Source organism: Platalea leucorodia, assembly GCF_965183815.1.
Source record: "Platalea leucorodia genome assembly, chromosome: 5".
In the NCBI taxonomy this organism is placed as follows: Eukaryota; Metazoa; Chordata; class Aves; order Pelecaniformes; family Threskiornithidae; genus Platalea; species Platalea leucorodia.
Window position 1 is genome coordinate 90,349,175 of NC_138827.1, and position 19,370 is coordinate 90,368,544.

The 19,370-nt window shown below is 39.6% G+C and overlaps 1 protein-coding gene across 6 annotated transcripts in view; it reads right to left on the bottom strand.

Moving 5' to 3' along the window:
* The window catches only part of MYLK (myosin light chain kinase), a 220,239-nt gene that overhangs the window by 66,371 nt on the left and 134,498 nt on the right, over positions 1 to 19,370 (bottom strand). For all 6 annotated transcript variants that reach the window (XM_082311647.1, XM_082311644.1, XM_082311646.1 and 3 more), the window contains 4 exons: positions 19,143 to 19,340; positions 17,699 to 17,945; positions 9,520 to 9,600; positions 8,271 to 9,160 (listed from right to left, as the gene is read on the bottom strand). In XM_082311647.1, the coding sequence (XP_082167773.1) occupies positions 8,271 to 9,160; positions 9,520 to 9,600; positions 17,699 to 17,945; positions 19,143 to 19,340 (1,416 nt within the window). The remainder of the gene's footprint in view (positions 1 to 8,270; positions 9,161 to 9,519; positions 9,601 to 17,698; positions 17,946 to 19,142; positions 19,341 to 19,370) is intronic.

A 19,370-nucleotide genomic window follows, 5' to 3' on the forward strand; every position in this document is an offset into this window, starting at 1 on the left:
GAGATCTCTGGCCACCTTACTGCAGGGAAGGAGTCTGGCTTGGGAGGATTACTGGATTGTTAACAGACTGGAACAAAGCAGCATTTACTTTAGTTTTTGCTGGAGTTTTCTACCTGCTCAAAAGCCCTTCCTCACCTGCAGCTCATTGAAGACTAATGTGACATAGGGTCGTGCCTCACCACTCACACTGTTGCAGTGTTGTCCATACAGCGTACTGCAGCATTATAAGCTAACACCTTTGGAGAAACACTTCCTTATGCAGCACATACAAACAGAAACATCTCACCCGAACAATAAGTCATTCCCCACACTTATACTAAAGTTTAGAAGCAAATCCTAGGGTTTTCTCATGACAATCCTCAACTTGCCATGTGCATTCAGTGCTCTGTTAGTTTTGCTTTTAGAATCTAGGCCTGGCCAGGCTGCATGGCAGGGGTCTGATCGAAGCTGCATTTGGCTTGTTCCACTGGAAGCAGAGTCCTCATGAAATAATGTCAGTCTTACTCATTCCAAAAGAATATTTATATGTGCTGAATTTTAATGAAGTTATTTTGTGAGAAGGAGGATGAAGGAAATCTGTTTTTTCAAGGGCTGCATCCTTTTTCTCCTGACTTCCACGCCCCTGCATCAATAATCTGTATCCTGTTTCCCTCCACTTCTCCATACTCCCCAGGAACTACACTGGAACAGCCCACACAAAGTACATGAGGATTGCTGGGCTTGTTGCTACCACCAGATGCAATGGAGGTATTCTCCCCTCAGTGGAGGGGTGAAGGGGAAAGGAGATAATTTGGGTCATTCTCCTTTATTTAGCCACTAGTTTTCATGAAATTGTGGACTACTAGGACTTAGTGTGAAATTGGCCAATGGTTCAAAAAAGTATTAGCCAGGCTGGGTCAGGAGCGTAAGGAAAGGCTGAGGGAGCACATGGCTGTAGAAACCTCATTTTCTTAGAAAACCAGGAAAAAAAAAACCAAACAAACAGGCAAAACTTGATGAGATTTCCTAAGGACAGGAAACTCCCCAATAGGCCTATGTTCTGTGATCTAGAGCTACAGTCAATTCCCGGGGCTAGAAGGCCAAATGTCTTTCAAAGAAGTATTTGGTATTTCCTCTGCAAAAACCCTTCATGACCTGAAACAAGCTTGTTTTCTCATAACTGCAAGAAAGCCCAGACTGGTAACTCTAGTTGGGTATTCTGAATCCTGGCACTTCACAAATCCCAGTCAACTAAAAGAATTTGCTATCAGTTTTGTTCCCCCATCCCTCTACTTTTTTTTAGGAACCAGCCCACAGACAGTCTTTAAAACACAGTCAAGAAAGGGCAGGATTGGAGTAAACATGAATACTGGGATCTTCCACTTAGACATGGGAACTGGTGCAGCTCTAGAAAAGACCTTAACAGCCACAGAAGGTGACAGTGGAGGCTGGAGGCTCTGGTTTAGATACACAAAGCCTTTCCCTTGCATTTTGAGCTATTAAAGGATTTTCTGACTTACTCAAAAATAGCGCAAGCCAGTTTAAAATATCTCTAGGCTTCTGCATTCTTTCCATGAAACTCCACAGAAAGTCAAGTTCAGGTATAAAACAAATATACAAACCAACAAAAACCAGCTCCTGAGTCTAATTCCCCGCACTGGCATCTAGCTGGCCAACCTCCTGACTCCTATCCGTGATGCAGACTGAAGTTTATGTCTTTCTCATTTGTATCCCATGGGACAAAGAAGTACTATGGAGTATTTAAGCAATATTAATAAATACTAGGCCATGAGAAATTGGGCCTAGGAGTCATAACAAATCTGTTAAGAAACTCGTTGTCCCACTGGTGTTAGTTTTCTAATAAACCACAAACTGGCTGGGAAACTGCAAATATGTGCTAATGGCACAGTTGTGTTTAAAAATGGCAAGTGGGTTCACCTGGAAAATATTGACTACAGTTACAATGACAACAGGCAAAGTATTGAAAAAACTCACATGAGTTTCAAAGAAGAAAAAAATGTCAAATTTAATTGTTGCTAATAATTGATAGAGTTTTAAGGAAAACAGTGTAAGAAACCTACTTTCATTATCCATGAGATTACACATTTAACTGGCAAATGTATCTGTGTAAAGGTCATTTTCTTAGTCTGTACTGAAATATTTGTGTTATCTCACATTATTCTGCTTGCCATTAATGCTATATTACTATATTAATGACATTCATGTTAGGAAGAGTTAGAGCTGCCAAACTAAAGATCTCATAAAGAAGCTGACAATAGGAAATCATCACTTGGGATGTTTCTGGTGGATTTCCTCTGTGATCAGGCTAGGAGCAAAGTTATTAAATATTTTAATCTGTGATGTAGAAGTATTCATAAATTAATGTTGATAAACTTACAGATGATAGAAAGAATGTTGGAAAGGGAAAAGACAAGAGAGAGAGAGAGAAAACAGGGCAGTCCTCATAAACAATCTCATTTACTCGTTGAGTCCTATTCACTCAAAGAAAACAGGGCTTAAGATAGTGAAATGACAAGCATCCATGAATAGCAAGGAATGCTCTATTTTCAGAAGGTTTAAAGGTTTAATACAGAAGTAACAAACATGAGCTCCACTGTTGTGAGGTAGAAAGAGGACCAACAACCTCCAGGAAGCACAGCAATAGGAAGGTGACCTCCATCTCACTGATGCTGATACCAACATATGGTTCTGCTGCTTATTTTCTAAATAGGATAATAAACCAACAAACAGCAACTGAAGAGAAGGTATTCAAAAGAAAAACAAAACAAAACAACCCCAAGTCTCCAAGGGCTGGATAAAGTGCATTATGGAGAGAAAGCTAGTAAGAGCTTGACTTGTGAAGTTTCGAAAAAAAGAGAGAGAGAAGTATCTTGATTACAGAGTCAAAGCCATTCTGTCAAGTACAAATAGGCGCTTTTGCTTAGCAGGGAAAGGAAACAAGTGTATGGAAGAAGAAACCAGGTAAATTCAAATTAGAAATAAGACATTGCTTTGTTTCTTTATTTAAAAACAAAACACTTATAAGAATAATTAGACATTGCAATAAATCACCAGTGATTATAGCAAATGTCTCTCTTTTGCTACATTTAAACCTACACTACATGCATTTCTGGAAGAAGGAAGATTCAGATAAAAATGGCAGTACAGAAGGAAATTTTGTGGCATATGACAAACATGGAGTTGTGTCAGAACTGATGCTCAGACGATCTCCCTAGCCTTAAACTTTCTGAACAAGCTTTTTTTGAGCTGCAGAATCTATCTGCTTTCAGCAGTACATAGAGTTGTGTTAATTACACACCAAACTCTTGCTCAAAGTTAGTTAAAAAGAAATCAAAAAAAGTCATGGCAGATCTAGTTAGACTGACAGACACAGACTTGCACAACTGATAGGAAGATTTAGGATTTATGTTAAGTCACAAGAAAGTTGTTAAGGCATTACTGCTAACAAGATTACCAACTCTTTGTGCTGCCAAGACACTCAGGAAGAAAAAAATGCTGTCTTACACAAAGCAATACAAACTCTGGGCATTTTCTAAGCTACACCATCACTTCTACCTGAGCCTATATTAAGTAGTTCCTCTTCAATCTATATAGTCACATGGTACTAAATCTAGCCAAAAAAAAAAAAAGCCGAGCAAGCTGATTTAAAAAATGGCAAGTTTGCCAGTTTTGACTTATATTCACTGTGCACTTCAATTCTCCAGTCTCGTAAGGATGTCAGCTTCCAAACCCCTTTCACTGTTGTCTTCTAGAACAGCTTTTGTAACCATGCAAAAATTTTCTGTCTGGATTTTCTATCCAAGAGTGAGTCACATAGCGGGACACAAGCGCAGGGCACTGCTGTGCCAAGTACTATACAAATGTAAAACAAAATGGTTCCTGCTCTAAAGAGTTCACCGTGTGAGGAAGCTTCTTCTGCTCAGTCCTTATATGTCTAACTCCACTGTAATGTCTGCTAGAGCCTTCTTAAAAACTTTTCCAAACAAAAAGCCCCCCATAACTTCAAACAAAGAACTCTCTCATATGAAAATCAACTGCCTCTAAACCATACACCATCTAACTTGCCCATATAAATGCGTAACGCTCTAATCTATGAGTATCCTCTTTTGTTTGTTTGTTACAGTTAGTTACCATTTATTTTGAGATTTCACAGGCAAAAACCACATTAATATCTATCCCAGGAATGTAGATAACCACACTGTGACAAGTGTTTAAAAGAAGAAAAATAGAAAATCAAACCATTAATAAACTCCTACCAGGTCAGACACGTTCGTAAAAGAAAAACGGTATAAGAGCTCACTTTGTCATAAAAATGATACTTTAAACAACAAATCACTCACGCCAGTCAACTGGCAGAATACTATTTGGGCAATTATTAAAAGAAACAGAGAAACAAGTACTGATATTCACGATTTGAAAGGGAAACAAAACAGTATTAATAGTTGAAATGTAAAATGGAAGGAATTAGATTGATCTTAGATATGTTGTGATTGTGACAGTCAGTATAGTGCTGCCCAGATTCTGACTTCTAATTGCTAATGTAAACTTAAGCCTGGAATAACAGAATACATTGCAAGCCCTAGATTAAGTACTAGAACACAGCACAAATACTGCATAAATATGCCTGAAGAGGAAGGTCTTTTTTGGAGCAGGATTTAATTTTTCCTTTGCCAAAGACCTTACCAATCAGTGATTATTCTGATCCTGGTGTCTGAATTCAGGCTTCTCCGATGGCCCAGAAGTGGGGCTAACATCCCCCCTTCTCTTGCACGCTAATGGCTAAACTGCCTTGGACAGACAATGTAGTGTCAGCCTCTCCAAACACAGAGGAGACGTGTGAATAGAGCTGTTTCTAACAGGTAAAGGGCCTCACTATCGGCTAGGACAAATATGCCATGGAAAGCTACTTTCAGTGAGTGACTACATAAAGGGACTAGTTAGTTTGCCTGTCCTGTGAACTTGTTACACACAAGTATACTTTTCAGTCTGACCTTCCTGGCCAAATATGCCACTTGTTTTATCTGGTGGGCATGATCCTGAAACCAGATTTTATTTATTTATCTTCACAATATATTTGGCACCAGGAGATCAGCAAACTGCTCTCTCTTTTTGCTCTCTGGCAATGACAGAGAGGGTTAATTTAATTTCCAAAAGACAAATATGTGGCATTCTGCATGTTCATGTGTTACATTGAACAGTTTGTGGGCCAGTGGCCCATACTAAGATGGGCTTATAGTATGATAAGAAGCAGATGGACATGTCTCACTCTAGACAGAAGATTTTGCACTATCCAACTCACTAAGAACAAGTAAGTTATTCTTCTGTGAGATACCTCTGGAGGATTTTCCACATGTGAGAAACAGTGGTCACCACCAAACATGATGGCAGCACAAAACCAGTTGGTGAAATGGCTAAGAATAGACCCAGTTTATCTACTTCCATAGTGGATTTTGTTGCTGAACACAAGAGGAGCAAGGTCATAGTGAAGAAATAAAAAATGGCTTTGCAAGATCTAAGCCCATTAATGTGAGCTCAGTCTGTTCGCTCTGAATTCCTCTCCTTCCCCACAGACTCAACCTTCTTTCAGCTGAGGACGACTCTAGGGGATTATCTCCAGAGCCCATTAAATGCTGCTCCAAGGTTGGCCAAAGGCACTGCTGCTGAAGGACATGACACCTGCAGGCGTGACGAAGCTGCCTTTTCAGCGTTTGGAGCAAAAGATGGCATTGGGCGGCTGAGTACTGCATCAAGTTTTATTGCTGCTCTCTATGTTTAAAGCTGCTCCAAACACTTGCTGTGAGACTAATCCATACAGTTTTTCTATTGAACAGTATTTCCTGATATTCATCCTGAATTTGTTATTTCTCAGTTGTAGTCTGCAGCTCTAATTATTCCTTCTCCTCCCTTGGTTCCTTCAACTATTTATGTATTCCTAATTAGAGGAAAAAATTCAATCTCCAAGAAAACTGGAACTTACTTAAAGTACGTATCATGCATACCTGTTTAATTACTTAACAGTTGGCATGAAAGCATCTCACAGTGGGAGAGCAGCAACACATTGTTCTCCAAGTGCCAAAGCTAGCAGGTGCTGTCAGGAAAAACCTAAATTGACCATCATGCAATGCATCCCCCTCAGTGTACCAGAGGGTATGTGATAAGGTTAAAAAAAGATAGTTCTAATCATCATTCCATTTCTTTCCATTAAAGGAGAAAACTGTAGCATTTACTTCCCTGTGTAATAGTTCTTTCTAAGATCCTCTGCAAATATGTGCAAAAGAAAGTGTAACTTTGAAGTACCGATAATACTGACTACCTAAGCATGATCCTAGTGCAATAATGCAGGTACAACTCAAACATAAGGACAGTTTCTTCACTCCCTGCAAGAAGTTGTCCTGAAACAGTGGATTCCTTATCCAGAGGTGACCTTTGTTCCTTACCTCAATGGAAAGCACTGCTAAGGTGTGACATCCTGACAAAATGCCAGCTCTGGGGTGTTTTGACCAAGAGTGTCACCTAGCCCAGACAAACTGGATGGGATAAGTCACATGCCCTGCTCAGGCAGGTGGTAGAACTTCTCTGTACATGAGGATCACTTCACTGTAAACACAACTACACTGGATTTTCATCTCCCCAGTACCATTTTATAAAGTGAATATGAGTTGGGGGATTGTAACAGTCAATTAGTCAGATTATTTAAGTCAAGAAAACAGGTTTCTGCAGCACCACAACACTAATGCTTTAGGACTTCAGGAGGCTCCATCATAGCTCAGAAGCTTTGATACAGAGATGCTGTCTATCTGATGTACTTTGATAGGAGGCATGAAACACTGAGATGCATAACTTCTTTTCACCCTGAGCAACTCCAGGAAAACCCTTGAAATCTTGCTTCTGTGTAAGGCTGATTAAATTGCACTCTCCCACCTTCCTGATCCTGTCAGTCCTTTTTACAAGGATGGCATTTCCACTGGTCAAATTTGTCTCATGTACACGACAGTTATCCCTATTCTATACAGTCCCCTCTGGTGAAAATCATCATGAACTCATAAAATTTTTATGCTACTCCAGACACATGCCAGACACAATGCACCTGCTACCATTTCCCTCTCTCCATCCACTTACTTTGGTATCCCCTTAATGTACTACTCGGGTACCTTTCCCCCCCCCACCCTATCTGAAGACAATGTTGTTTCTGACTGCATCCACTTTAAAGGAATACTCATGTTTCAGTGCTTGGAACACTGCACAAGGATTCACTCGTGGTGAACCATTGTGTGTATTCATTTGGTTCTGATTTAATAACACTGAAAACAGTCTGGATTAAATGAAGAAAGATTCACAGTTAAGAGTGCAGACCCCTGTGTCAAGCTATAATTCTTACTGTGAACATGAACTTTTTTACTACAATGTGCAGGACAGTGGCATTCTCCATATAATTCCCCCAGTGTTTTATGAAACAAATATGAAGTAAAGAAGTTTCTTTGTATTATCAGTTATCCTCCCTATTTTTGTCCCAAGGAAAAAATATTTTGTCTAGATATAATAGTAACTTTCATACAACACCAGTCTAGTAGGGTTTGATTATCCGGAGTGTGGGATGTAAAGAAATCACTCAATTTGACAACAGTAAGTGTTCTCTCTGAGGACTTTTACCAAACTCCGTACTGTTTTGAAATGAGTTACAAGTCATCAGGCCAGTGGGGTTCAAATATTTCAGTGTCTGTAAAGGCAACAGAAGCATCTGTGCTGGGGCATTGAATACACTGGAAATAAATTTTCAACTCTGATCTTAACTATGGAACTTGAAGTTGTAGTAATTTCTTTCTATAACACAACCCCTCTTTGCTTCTGTGTTTCTTATTGCAACAAAAAGCCTGAAATATTAAACATACAGAAGAATTAAATTAGAATTTGTAAACCAGCAATAATATTATTCTGTTTTCAATGTTCTAAATCCTTAAAGTTCAGCTTAAACAAACGTCATGTACCAGCTCCTTAAGCAGTGTTAGCAATGTAAACAGCATTTAAAAAAGCAAGAAGTTCAACTTTATAAAAATTACATCTGCAGGCTATTAAAGGAGAATCTGCAAGAAATGTCAAACAATACTCTTCCTTGTGTACTCCCCTGAAATAACAAGAAAGTTGCATCTGGAAACACTTACTGGCACAGGACTTAAATAAAGTATTGCATTACCTTTAATGAGCTAAATATTATTAATCAAGAGCTGGATATAACAGTGCCATCCAGCTGGCTTGTAATGCAATTAATTTACCTTCTTGGGAGATGACAATGGACTTTGATGATTTGATGGTTTTGCTGTCTAGAGTCCAGGTGACAGCTGCAGGGGGATCAGAGGAAATCCGACATTGTAAGACCAATTTTTCACCATCTACTACTTGAGCATCCTGAAGCTTCTCTGTAAAGGAGGGTGCTGTTCCTTTGCTTGCCGGTGGTTTGCTTGCGGTTGCCTTGTTTTCAACTTTTTTCCCAATTATTCCGCCATCCACCACTGCACACCCATGTTCACAGTTTCTGTCATTCTTCTCTTCTTTTTTCACTGCTGGTTTGGCAACAGGGGCTTGAGAATTGGGGGTTGCATTCTGGGCTTCAGAATTGGTGCGGGCATTTGGTGCTGGGGTGCTAGCGCTACCATTCTCTGCAGGTGGCTTTTTCTTTGAGCCCAGCACAGATCTGAAATCTGTAATGGCTGGTTTAGGAGCTGGCACCTTCTCTGGCAATGGGGTTTTTGGGGTGCCTTTCTTGGCCAGCACAGAGCGGAAGTCCACCTGCTGAGGAGCATGAACTTTCCTTTCCTCCTCTGACAAGGTCTTGGGTTTGACCTGCCGCTGCAGGTTTGCTCGGAAGTCCATTTGCTCGGCTGGGATTTCTTTCAGTTCCTCCTCAGAAAAACTTTTGGTGCTGACTTTCTTGCCTAAAATGTCACGGAAATCAAGTTGCTCAGCTTCCTGCTGCCTCAGGCTCTCCTCTGTGTGTTCCCGAGTTTCCACTCGCCTCTTCAGCACGCCTCGGACGTCTTCCTGCTCTTCCTCAGCTGCTCTGGTTTCACCGCTGTTCTTTTTGAAGCCACTTGTTCTACCAAATGTTAGTTTACCATGATCTCCACCATCTCTTCGCTCTCCAGAGCTGGCTGATTCCCTCCCACTACAATCCGAAAAAGAAAAGAAAGAGAGAGCCAGGAAAGGGGCTGGTTTAAAAATGTCAGGGAACAATCTCAGAGCAGGAACAAAATGTGTTTATAGAAGGGGAGGTTGATTAGAGGAGCACACTCCATTAGTTTATTGCATCAATGATGACTTCAGGAGCCATATAAGGGCACAAACAAAAAAGATCTTCTCTACTCTGGCTTGGTACAACGTGCTTAGCCTGTATGATGAAAACAATTTGTTGGGTCACATTTGGGGATTAGGTTGAACAGCAGCCAGCCTGGGTCTGTAAGGGCAGGGAATTAACGGAGCAAAAAATAGAACCCACCCATGCAAGTCCCTGGGAAAAATACTCACTCTCTGAGCATTTCTGCTCTGGAAGCTGAACTCTCCCGCAGCATCAGAGACACCTGGCAGCTGCATTCTCCAACTTGGTTCCTGAAATATTTACGTGAAATCAGAAAAGCAGAGGTTTCTCCCTCCAAAACTGTAACTTGCCTGAGCTAAGTGATAGTGTGTTGCACTAAAGTAGCTCAAAACCAGTGTGGCATCCTCTTTTCCTATGCCCAGCATTGTGGTGGTTGACTGAGTGGATTTGGTCCCCTTATATTTGGAGCCAAGATATCTCAAATAGCTTTTACTGATCTGTTGCTGTCTACACTGGGAACAACATACTCCCTGAAGAAAAATCAAAGCAATTTACAGAATGAAACAGCTGCAAACAAACAAGCTAAAGGAAAACAAATACAAAAGCTGGAAAATCAAGGCAGAAGAAGGGGCTATTTTGCAAAGTTGAAAATCTTTCCAACTCTGCCTACTGTTTATTTATTCAAACCCAAGCTCTTAAGTTTTCTAATGTTAAGATATTAAAAGCAGGGTCTCGTTTCCTTCCCTCCCCCCCAGCCCAACCAATCAGCAAAACCCATCTACATGGATTGCTCCAGCCTGTACATGTTTATATTAAAAAACATAAAAGTGTCACCATATATGGTGCTGAGTACTTATTCTTCCTTTTGCAGAGGAATACCATGGATGCCTTCTGGAAAGGGCTCCCATTAAAGAATTCATTTAAAGCGCTCTCCCCACCCCCAGTGCTCCCTCCCTCCCACAGATATATATCATTCTTCTAGCCCCAAACAGCTCTTCTCCACTTAACACAGGAGATGCCAAAAGCAAAATTTAACTCCCCCAGGGCAGCAGTTGTGTAACTGTTGCCACCACTCCCCTGAACTGCTATTAAGAAAACACTTGAATTAAGGACTAGAGATATCTTTTATTAGTGAAATCACTTTCATCCTTTCCAGTTTAAGTATAAGCTCGTAAATGGACTACAAAATCCTGCATGATTTTTCTTTTTCAAACAAAAATAATTTTTGCTACTGAAAACATTTTCTGGACATGAACAAAACACACATGCGTTGCGGGGAGGAAGGAAAGAGAGGTGAGTTTTCCCAGCTATGTTCTCCTTTCAAAAGACTTGCTAGATAAGAGCAGCTTCAAGTCCACTTTGCCCTGAAGTTTAAAACACAGACTCAGGAATGCCTTTCTGTTAGTTTGCCATAAACATATTGTCTGGCCTGTTTTTTAAATAGTGCATGGAAATACATTCCTAGATATGGTTCTGTTTGGATGAATAAACTATAATTTCACCCCTTTGCAACTTGCAATGAAGTCACACAGTAGGCAAGATCATTAACACAGATGCAGCACTAAGTTGTGTCTTTATAATAGCAGTTAGTGCTATCATCTTTTCAGGTGGATTTCCCTTGCTTTCTGTTGTTTTAGAAAATGAAACAGTGGATCAGCTTAATATGAAAATCAAGCCTTTAACACCAAGAAGAAATTGGTGGGGTTGACCAAAGTAACTGGATTGCAAAGTAAAGGCCTTGCTGGTAGGAACACATCTTATGTGACTTTAAGACCATTAACAACAAGAAGCCATAGAAACGTTTTCAACATTTTATATCCCACAAGTCAGAATATGTACACTAGAAACTGTTATTGAAGGCAATCCATAAGGACAGCACTGAAAGCCACAACCCTAATTTCCTTCAATACAAAAGACCAGAGAACATCTGCGTACCCAACAGAAACTGTCCAAATGGCAGGAGAGCATCCAAGTCAATGCAGAGGGTATTTAACTCAGTCCTGCACTGGAGACCTGCCATTCTTACTTCCTCTTGTGTATGATCTCCATTTGGAAGCAAGAAAATAGAAAGAAGGAAAGACAAATGGAAAGATAAATAGAAAGAATTGCATGTCACCTCCTCCCAATGTACTGATTGGCATCAAATGATGGCAGGGTACCAACATTGCTGAAAACCTGTTGTCTTCAAACAATGCATTTCAAACTGGCTCCTTTTGCCACTATTGAAACTCATGAATTTTCTTCCTGCTTCTCAGCTTTTAAGAAAAGCAGACACACTCTGAAACTGCTCAAGTACTTTCTCATTTACCAGTGCTACAGGGCTGTTAGCAGGCTGTTGGTTTACCAGAAGATCCCTCCCATAAGTCTCCTAGAGCTCAATTACCCTTCCTTTAGGACTTAAAACCAATCCAAAGCTGACAAAGTAGGAGAAGCCTTGCAAGCTGAAGTATAGACAATTTACAGCATACATCAAATAGGGAGGCACCACAGCTCAGCTTCTGTCATGACTGTATGGCAAAAATATTTGCCCATAAGAATTGTGTCACCAGTGGGAGAGGTTAAAGTAACAGAGACAGCACTCTCCCAGGAGAGGGATCTAGGGATACTAAATGTGGTCCTGACCACTGTGAAGAATAATAGCATTTCTGCAATGCATCTTTCCTCTGCAAATTCTTCACATATGCAAAGAAGCAAATAAGGAACGCAAAGTAAACCTCTCTAAACTAAGCTATTTTTCACAGGGTTTGGAAAATAAAGGAGGGGGTAAGAAAGCAGGAGAGCATTTTGTTCTTTCTATTTTTAAAACCTTGGGAAGCACTTATAAATTATGGCAACAGTGGGACATAGAAGTACCTAGATGGAAAAATGATTCACAAGGTAGTTTTTTGATCTTAATTATGATTTCTGATTCAAGTGAATGGCTGAAAACTAGACCACTGGATACAAACCTCGGGTCTGTGTCTGATTCAACATACCCCCGTTCAAAAGTGCAACCTTCTCAGGGCAAGTCCTGCTCCCAATGAAATCAAAGTGAGTTTTGTTATGATTTTAGGAGCAGGGAGAACATAAATTTGTCTTCTGAATTCAGTTGCTGAGTCTAAAAAGGTGAAGTTAATAACACTGACCCACCTTGGAGATCACAAGATGGAAAAAGAGAAACAGGCCAAGAAAAATTAAGAAGGACTGGATGGTTTAGATGCTAAATTCAATCAAGAATAATTCTGGAAACTTTGTAAATATTTTTACATTTACGCAATTTCAGAATCTAGGCAAGGCAAGATATGTAGGGGCAGTTAGAAAAAATAGACCTTTGCAGTACACAAGCACTTCTTCAAGTCTTTCACATCTCTGCTGTTTTGAACAATGTCTTGGCAATAACAATATTACTTCTGCAACTTGAGGTTCTACTTCTGCAACTTGAGGTTGGCATTTTATCAACAAAACTCCAGACAAAGACAGATCGTAGTGGCTCTGTTATTGTGGAATAATGATAGGCATGGATAAAACTATGCTATGCTGTAGCTATGCTGTAAAAAAGCGTCTGGAAGTGTTGACTTTTGCAGGATTGTTCTGTAGAATGCCCATGCACAGGACTTATCTTTAAAATGTCAAGGAATGATAATAAAAAAAAATCCACCAAAAACAAATAAAACCCCAGCTGCAAAGCCTGAAGCAATTTTAAAAATAGCTCTCTGTCCTATTGTGGGATCAGTTTTCCCGGGAATGGCTTTTATGTTCGAAATGTCTTGAAATACTAGTTTCTTGGCAGAATCTACTCAAATATTTTCACTGAACCTTAGATGAGACTTATTGTGTGTGTGTCCCTAGGAAGCACTCTCTGGAGGAAGAGGAAAAAAAGCACTGTTAATTATAGTGTGAGGACACCGAAAATTCCTACTGGCCTACCAAGTGTGAAACAAGTATTGCAGAGTAAATTACATATTTTTAAGAATGAACTGAAAGGGGCAAAGAAGTTGATCCCTAGCTATAGCTGGTGCTTCGGTGCAGGTAACTGCAAAGCCTCAGAGTAAGGTTTTGCAACTCTTTTGTGAGTTAGTTAAATGGAGAGAAAGTCCAGACTCCATGAAGCACTAACCCCAAAGAAAGCAACTAATCTACTGGATCACAACTTTAGCTGACATAAAGCAGAGCAGTTCTACTGGCTTCAAAGAGGATGCACTGATTTACCTCACTTGAGGGTTTGGCCAAAAGCTTTTTATACCTGAAAGACCAATCATTTTATTTGCATTTTACAGCATTGAGTGGGAGAATGGAACGGGAAGGGGTCATGGTTTTCTTTCCTAAAAATAGACAATGTGTTGACAGCAGAAAGCAAGGTTTGCAAACTGTATTTTACAGAAAGACAGAACTATATTTTTTGCCTGGTTTAATGGAATGTAATCTTACAACTACTTTTTATATAACCTGAATTGCAGAGTATTCGAGGTACCACTGATCTATAAGACGAATGTTTACTTCTGATTTTAATCAGATTATCAAAATCTCTAAATAAGATTAATCAACACTAACCAATCTTTTATGGAAGGTGGAGTGGGGGAGAAGAGAAATACTCAGTGTCTGAGAAGACAAAGGTTAACAAAGCAGATGATTTGTTTAAGGAACTGCAGGAGGATTTCTGAGGTCTCTCATGTTGACTGTGCTGTTATAAAGATAAAGGCCTTGCTCAACAGTCTCTGTCCAGTACTCCCAATTTCTTTGCCTAGCTCTTCGTTTACGATGTGCATACTGACTGAAAGAACATGGGAAAGTCATACTGAGATAAAAAAAGATACCAGTGCTTGCATCACTGGGAGGGTGCAAAGGACAGGAGGAGAAAAAGATGTCCAGTTTTCTGAGTCAAAAAAGGATTGTTATTTCCAATTTCAATCACAACAGTTTCACAGAGACTCTGACTCATTTCTTATCCCTCAACTGCACGGGTTGGCATTTTGCAGGCTGTAAAATGTTCAAACTTCAATAGATGAACTGCAGTAGTGGGTGAATCTGTTGTTCTTTGTATATTTTTGCAACACCATTCCTTGAGGTCTGAGCAGTAACAGGCTCAATGGAACATTATTAGGACAATTAAAATGAAGAATGCAAGTGTAGAGGAATCGGGTCTGAGTAGGTTTAAAACAAGGACCAGGAGAGGCTGCAATGACTACCCTGTTAAAAGTCAGGCTTAGTAGTCTGCTATATAGTAAAAGGCAAAGCAAACACTTATTCTAAATAATGTTGAGGGAGGGAAAGACAGAAAGCCAACCAGCAATCATTGATGGATCACACTAGGATCACACTGGGCCACACACTCTTGTCAGCTCAGTCTGATGAAAGGAGAAAGAATTAGGAAGAGACAAATAGGTCTTTTGTTAAACCCAAATTTTTAAGACCAGAGTTTCAATTTCTGAGCAGCCAACACAAAAGGAGAATTGTGGAGGTATTAGGACAGAATTTAGAGCTTAAGAATAATGGAGAAGAAAATTGGAAAATAATTAACACTGGTAGGAAACCATGCCCAGACTAAATTAAGGGAGTTGGAGAAGGAATGACTCCCTAAAAGCAGCTATGCAACATGCTTCTAAAATTAATACATGAAAAGGAGCTGCACATTTTATTTGAAAAGAAAATGATTACGTTTAAAAATAGCCCACTGTCAACTTCTCTATAAACTCTTCAGTGAATTGACTTGTGGTTTCTCAGTTATTCCATATTTTTAATGGACTTTGTAGGAGTTTTTGAGAGAAAGACACTAAACGCAGCTCTCCTCCTCTCAGGTACTGTTAAGACTGTTTCTGAATATATAAACAATTCTCAATCAAGTACTCAAGACAAATGCAGGCAGTTCAAAAGCTATTTAGACAAGACTATTTGCTGCTGAAAATTATTTTAGCTCTATTGCAATCTTGAAGTTATACAGCTGACATTTGGCTCCTTGGATATTCCTGAGGCAGTTATTCTGTTATTCATAGTATATAAGCAATTGCCTAAAAGCATATGGCTTTCTGTTCCCCAAACAGTAACTGAAATTTTACAAATGACAGCAGGGTAAAAAGAGGTGTCAGCATTCCCCTTTCTCTAATTGCAGCATAGCCTTACTCATTATGGATTAGAAAAAGCCAACATGAATGCACTGATGTTTGTGGGATCCTCAGCTATTTCTCCAGTAAAAGGATTAGGGAATAACTGAAACTAGCATGTAATCTGCTGTGTTGTTTTCTAGCTACAACTTTACTTCTTCTTACCCCCTCCCCAAAATTGTTCTCCTCCGCTAATTTTCTGAAATAATTAATTTTATAAGTGTACATTCTGTTATGTTCTAGAGTCTTGATATTGTCAGGCTTCCACTTTGACAAATGTCTTCAGTGGTTAATTGGGCCTGGGTGATCACCAACTACACCTGATCATTAACATCAACTTGCTCAAGTCAGCCACAACAAGGTCTTCCACAAAGCCCTCTTGGCTCTCCTTTATTGTTCCTTTTCTGTTTCCTTCCTCCATCCCTGAAGTTTTGCTGAAATATCTCATTCTCCTTCAGTTCAAGTGAAACCACCAGCATATCGTAAGAGAAGATGCCCATGTCCAGGGCACACAAACCAAAGTGTGGAAATGTACCAGTAGAAGGTAGCAATTCTCACAGTTTGGCCTGCTCTCTCATGTAGAGGTCAGTGACCTTAATGAAATTGAACTGCCATTTCTAATCGCGGCAGAGGTACTGAGTGTTAGAAACGCCACTGATCCCCAAAGAGACTTTTCTTAGGTGCAAGGATGTATGTAGACATGGCGTGCACGAATCAGCATTATGAATGCCCTAGATGACCTGGGCTGATTGTGAACAAGCCAATTGTTCTGAAATTAGTCAGTTCACAATTTATTGCAGAGTACAAAGGGTCTAAGCCTACTGAAGAGCTTATTTGCAAAAAGGTCATGGCACGTATGGCTCTACCCACATAAATATTAGTAATAAGACTTGAAATAAAGTGTAGAAATCGATATACAACAGCTATAATTTTCTAAAGCACCCTTTTCTGGTGAAAAGTGAATGGCTCGTCTGACTTTAAATACTAAAATATACAGCAGTTTGTGGCTGCCTGTGATAGTCTATGGAAACATACGTTAGAACTAGGCATCTACACAGTGAGATTTCCATCATTTGGGCAACGCTGGTTGGAACTATAACTATAAAAAATTAAACTCACTGTTTAGAGGCTAAATGGTTTAAATTTATTAAGAAATACCATCCCTCCTTGAGTTAGGAAGATGCGAGCGATTTATTTACAAGCAGACAAAGGACACTCAGTTTTAAAATTTTGTACTAGACTGAAGTATATGAAACAAAAATAACTTGTTTATAGCATGAAAAAAGACAAAAAACACTGTAAACCAGGCAAGTGCAAGCGGTGCAGAACTGCAACGCTAACACTTCATAATACTGGGCAGTATCTGTCTAAACTGCCTACTGGACTAGTCCTTCTGGACTAAAAAGCTAGCGTGTGGAGCAGAGCAGTTAATTTTTTTCCAGTGTAATGGATTCAAATGTCCATGATGGTTAAATAAATGTTAATAAAGAAAGTCACAAATATTAGCCAAGTAAGGCAATACATCTATGCGCAGTAAATAGCATAGAATGATAACATCAGTTTAAAGTTGTACACTAAGTTTTCTATAGCCACGTAGGGGATATGTAATTACACCCAATTTTCACCATTGGAGGTGGAAAATGCTGTGGCACTTTCTACAAGGTAAAGAACTAGCAAATCTGATTCTTCATTTAAAGGACAGTTATTTTACCAGGAAAAAAAAGAATTCAAAACAGCTCTTCCAAATTTTGTAGGAATGACAAGAAGTTCAGAGCATCAGGATGCCTCATTTCAAAGACAGATCAGAAAAAGGAGACTACAACTTCCATATAAAACTCAGACATTTCAAACATGGCCAGGAAACACTTTCTCCCCTTAAAGGTATGGATCATAATCTTGTGGAACGGCCCTTCCTGGTCAGGTTGTTCCCATGGAAAGCAGGCATCCTTACAAATATCCAGAGAGATGCCAAACATAAACAATAGCTCCAAAATCAAGACAATAATTGTGGTTTCCCATGCTAGAAACCCAAATTACTTTCCATACTGCTACCACAAAGCTTTGTTTTTCAGGATCCCAAAAAGAAACTCTGTACTGCTTTGTCCTTCTTTCTGACTCTTCTTGTGTTTCCTCTTTCCTCTTTGAGTCTTATTAGTTCTTTTCATCCTTCAGAAGTATTTTGTTCCTTTAGTACCCTAGTGTTTTGTGCGAATAGGTGGGAAGTCTTGTCTTCTTCAGGCAGGAATTTCAACTTGCGGGTAAATATAACTAATTGTTCCAAGGGAAAACGCTCTTTTCATGGCAAACATACCTGAGCTGAATTTCATATTGCCCTGCATGACGAGACTGCACATTCCTCAGGATCAGTGTGAAGATGTCTTCATTTTGCAGGATTTCACATGCTGTTCCCGGCATTATTTCTTGCCCATCTTTAAACCAGTGAACAGTGGGGAAAGGATCTCCAGCAATGGCACAGGATATAAGGACATTTTGCCCAGGAGCTGCTGTCACTGATCTCGGTTTGCTAATGAACCAAGGCTGAATACCATCCTGAGGTTCTGTAGTTTACAAACACAGTTTACAAATCAGGAGAAAATGCCAACCTTCAATGTAACTAATAAGCTAACTAATTTCAGGGGAAGCAATCACAGAGAAGCAAAGTCATTTTGAACATGCAGGGTGTGAGTTTTTAATCTGAAAATAGGTCAGGCTTTAATTTTGGAAGTAACTTGTGTTGGTACTAAAATTAATCATTTACTTAGCACTTTACTGGCTTGATCCAGGCTTATATTAAGAGCAAAACAAAGGGACTTTAAAGCTGCCCTAAAAGGAATCTTGAAGATTTGTCCTTAGAGAATACGGGTAGGAATAGCTTTAAGGGCAAGTGACAGTACTATGACTGCTGTGCAGTTGAGAGCTCATGTAATAAATCATCATTAACAATTGCATAAAATTGCATTTAATATAGAAGACTGACCCTGAGGCTAGATCTCAGGGGAGCTTAGAGAATAAAGGAAGGTCTGAATTCAGAGCAGACAGTGAGAACAGACTACAGACCCACCCCTGGAGGCACAGCTCTCTGAAATCCGGGGGTTAAGATCCTTTACATTACAAACAATCCCATTGATTTCCAATAATTCTCATTAATGACTATGGGAAAATGTTGGCATACAGAAAGATTAGATGAAGTCCCCTGTCATGAAGGTAGTGAATGCCCAATCACAGGAAGTTTGTACGTACTTCAGTGTTTACTGTGGGATTTACATCATACGTGGAGATTCAAAGCCAAATTTTTTGCAGCTAGTTCTCAAATTGCAGAAATCATGTGTTCCTCACCTGCTACCACTACAATGCTAATACTGAAGCCAGGATACCTGGCTCCTAGACAGCTTTTCCAAATACTCAGGGCTTTAATTAGAAAGAAAAACATCATTAAATGGTTTACATTAAATCCATAGCTAAGTAAGCCTTATAGTTATAATCTGAAGCTGCATTTAGCAGAATTTTTGCACTGTCCCTAGGAATAGGACTCAGGAATGCATTTTTGAAATAGTAACATAATGTTCCAGAGTGAAAAGATTTTTTTAAAGTTGCTTCTGCTCAATATCCTTTTTAATTCAGATGCAGAGACTGAGAACTCCTAGCATCCTTCACAACAGACCTTATAAACACTAATGTACTTTAAATAGACACTCTTCCAGCACATTAGAATTATTTTCTTTTAGCATTTCCTAAGGTGGAGAAAAACTTTATACCTTGTACTGTCAAGGTAGCCTGGGTTTGAGTTTCTCCTAATTCATTCCAGGCTTCACAGGTGTATTTGCCTGTGTCTTCAGGAAATACTTCCTGGATGTACAGACTGTACTCATTGCCTTTCTTCTCAAAGTGGAAATCTTCTGTCTCCTGGATTTCTTTCCCATTGTGCAGCCAGATAATTTCAGGAGGTGGGTTAGCTGAAAAATAGGAAACAACAAAAATCAGAC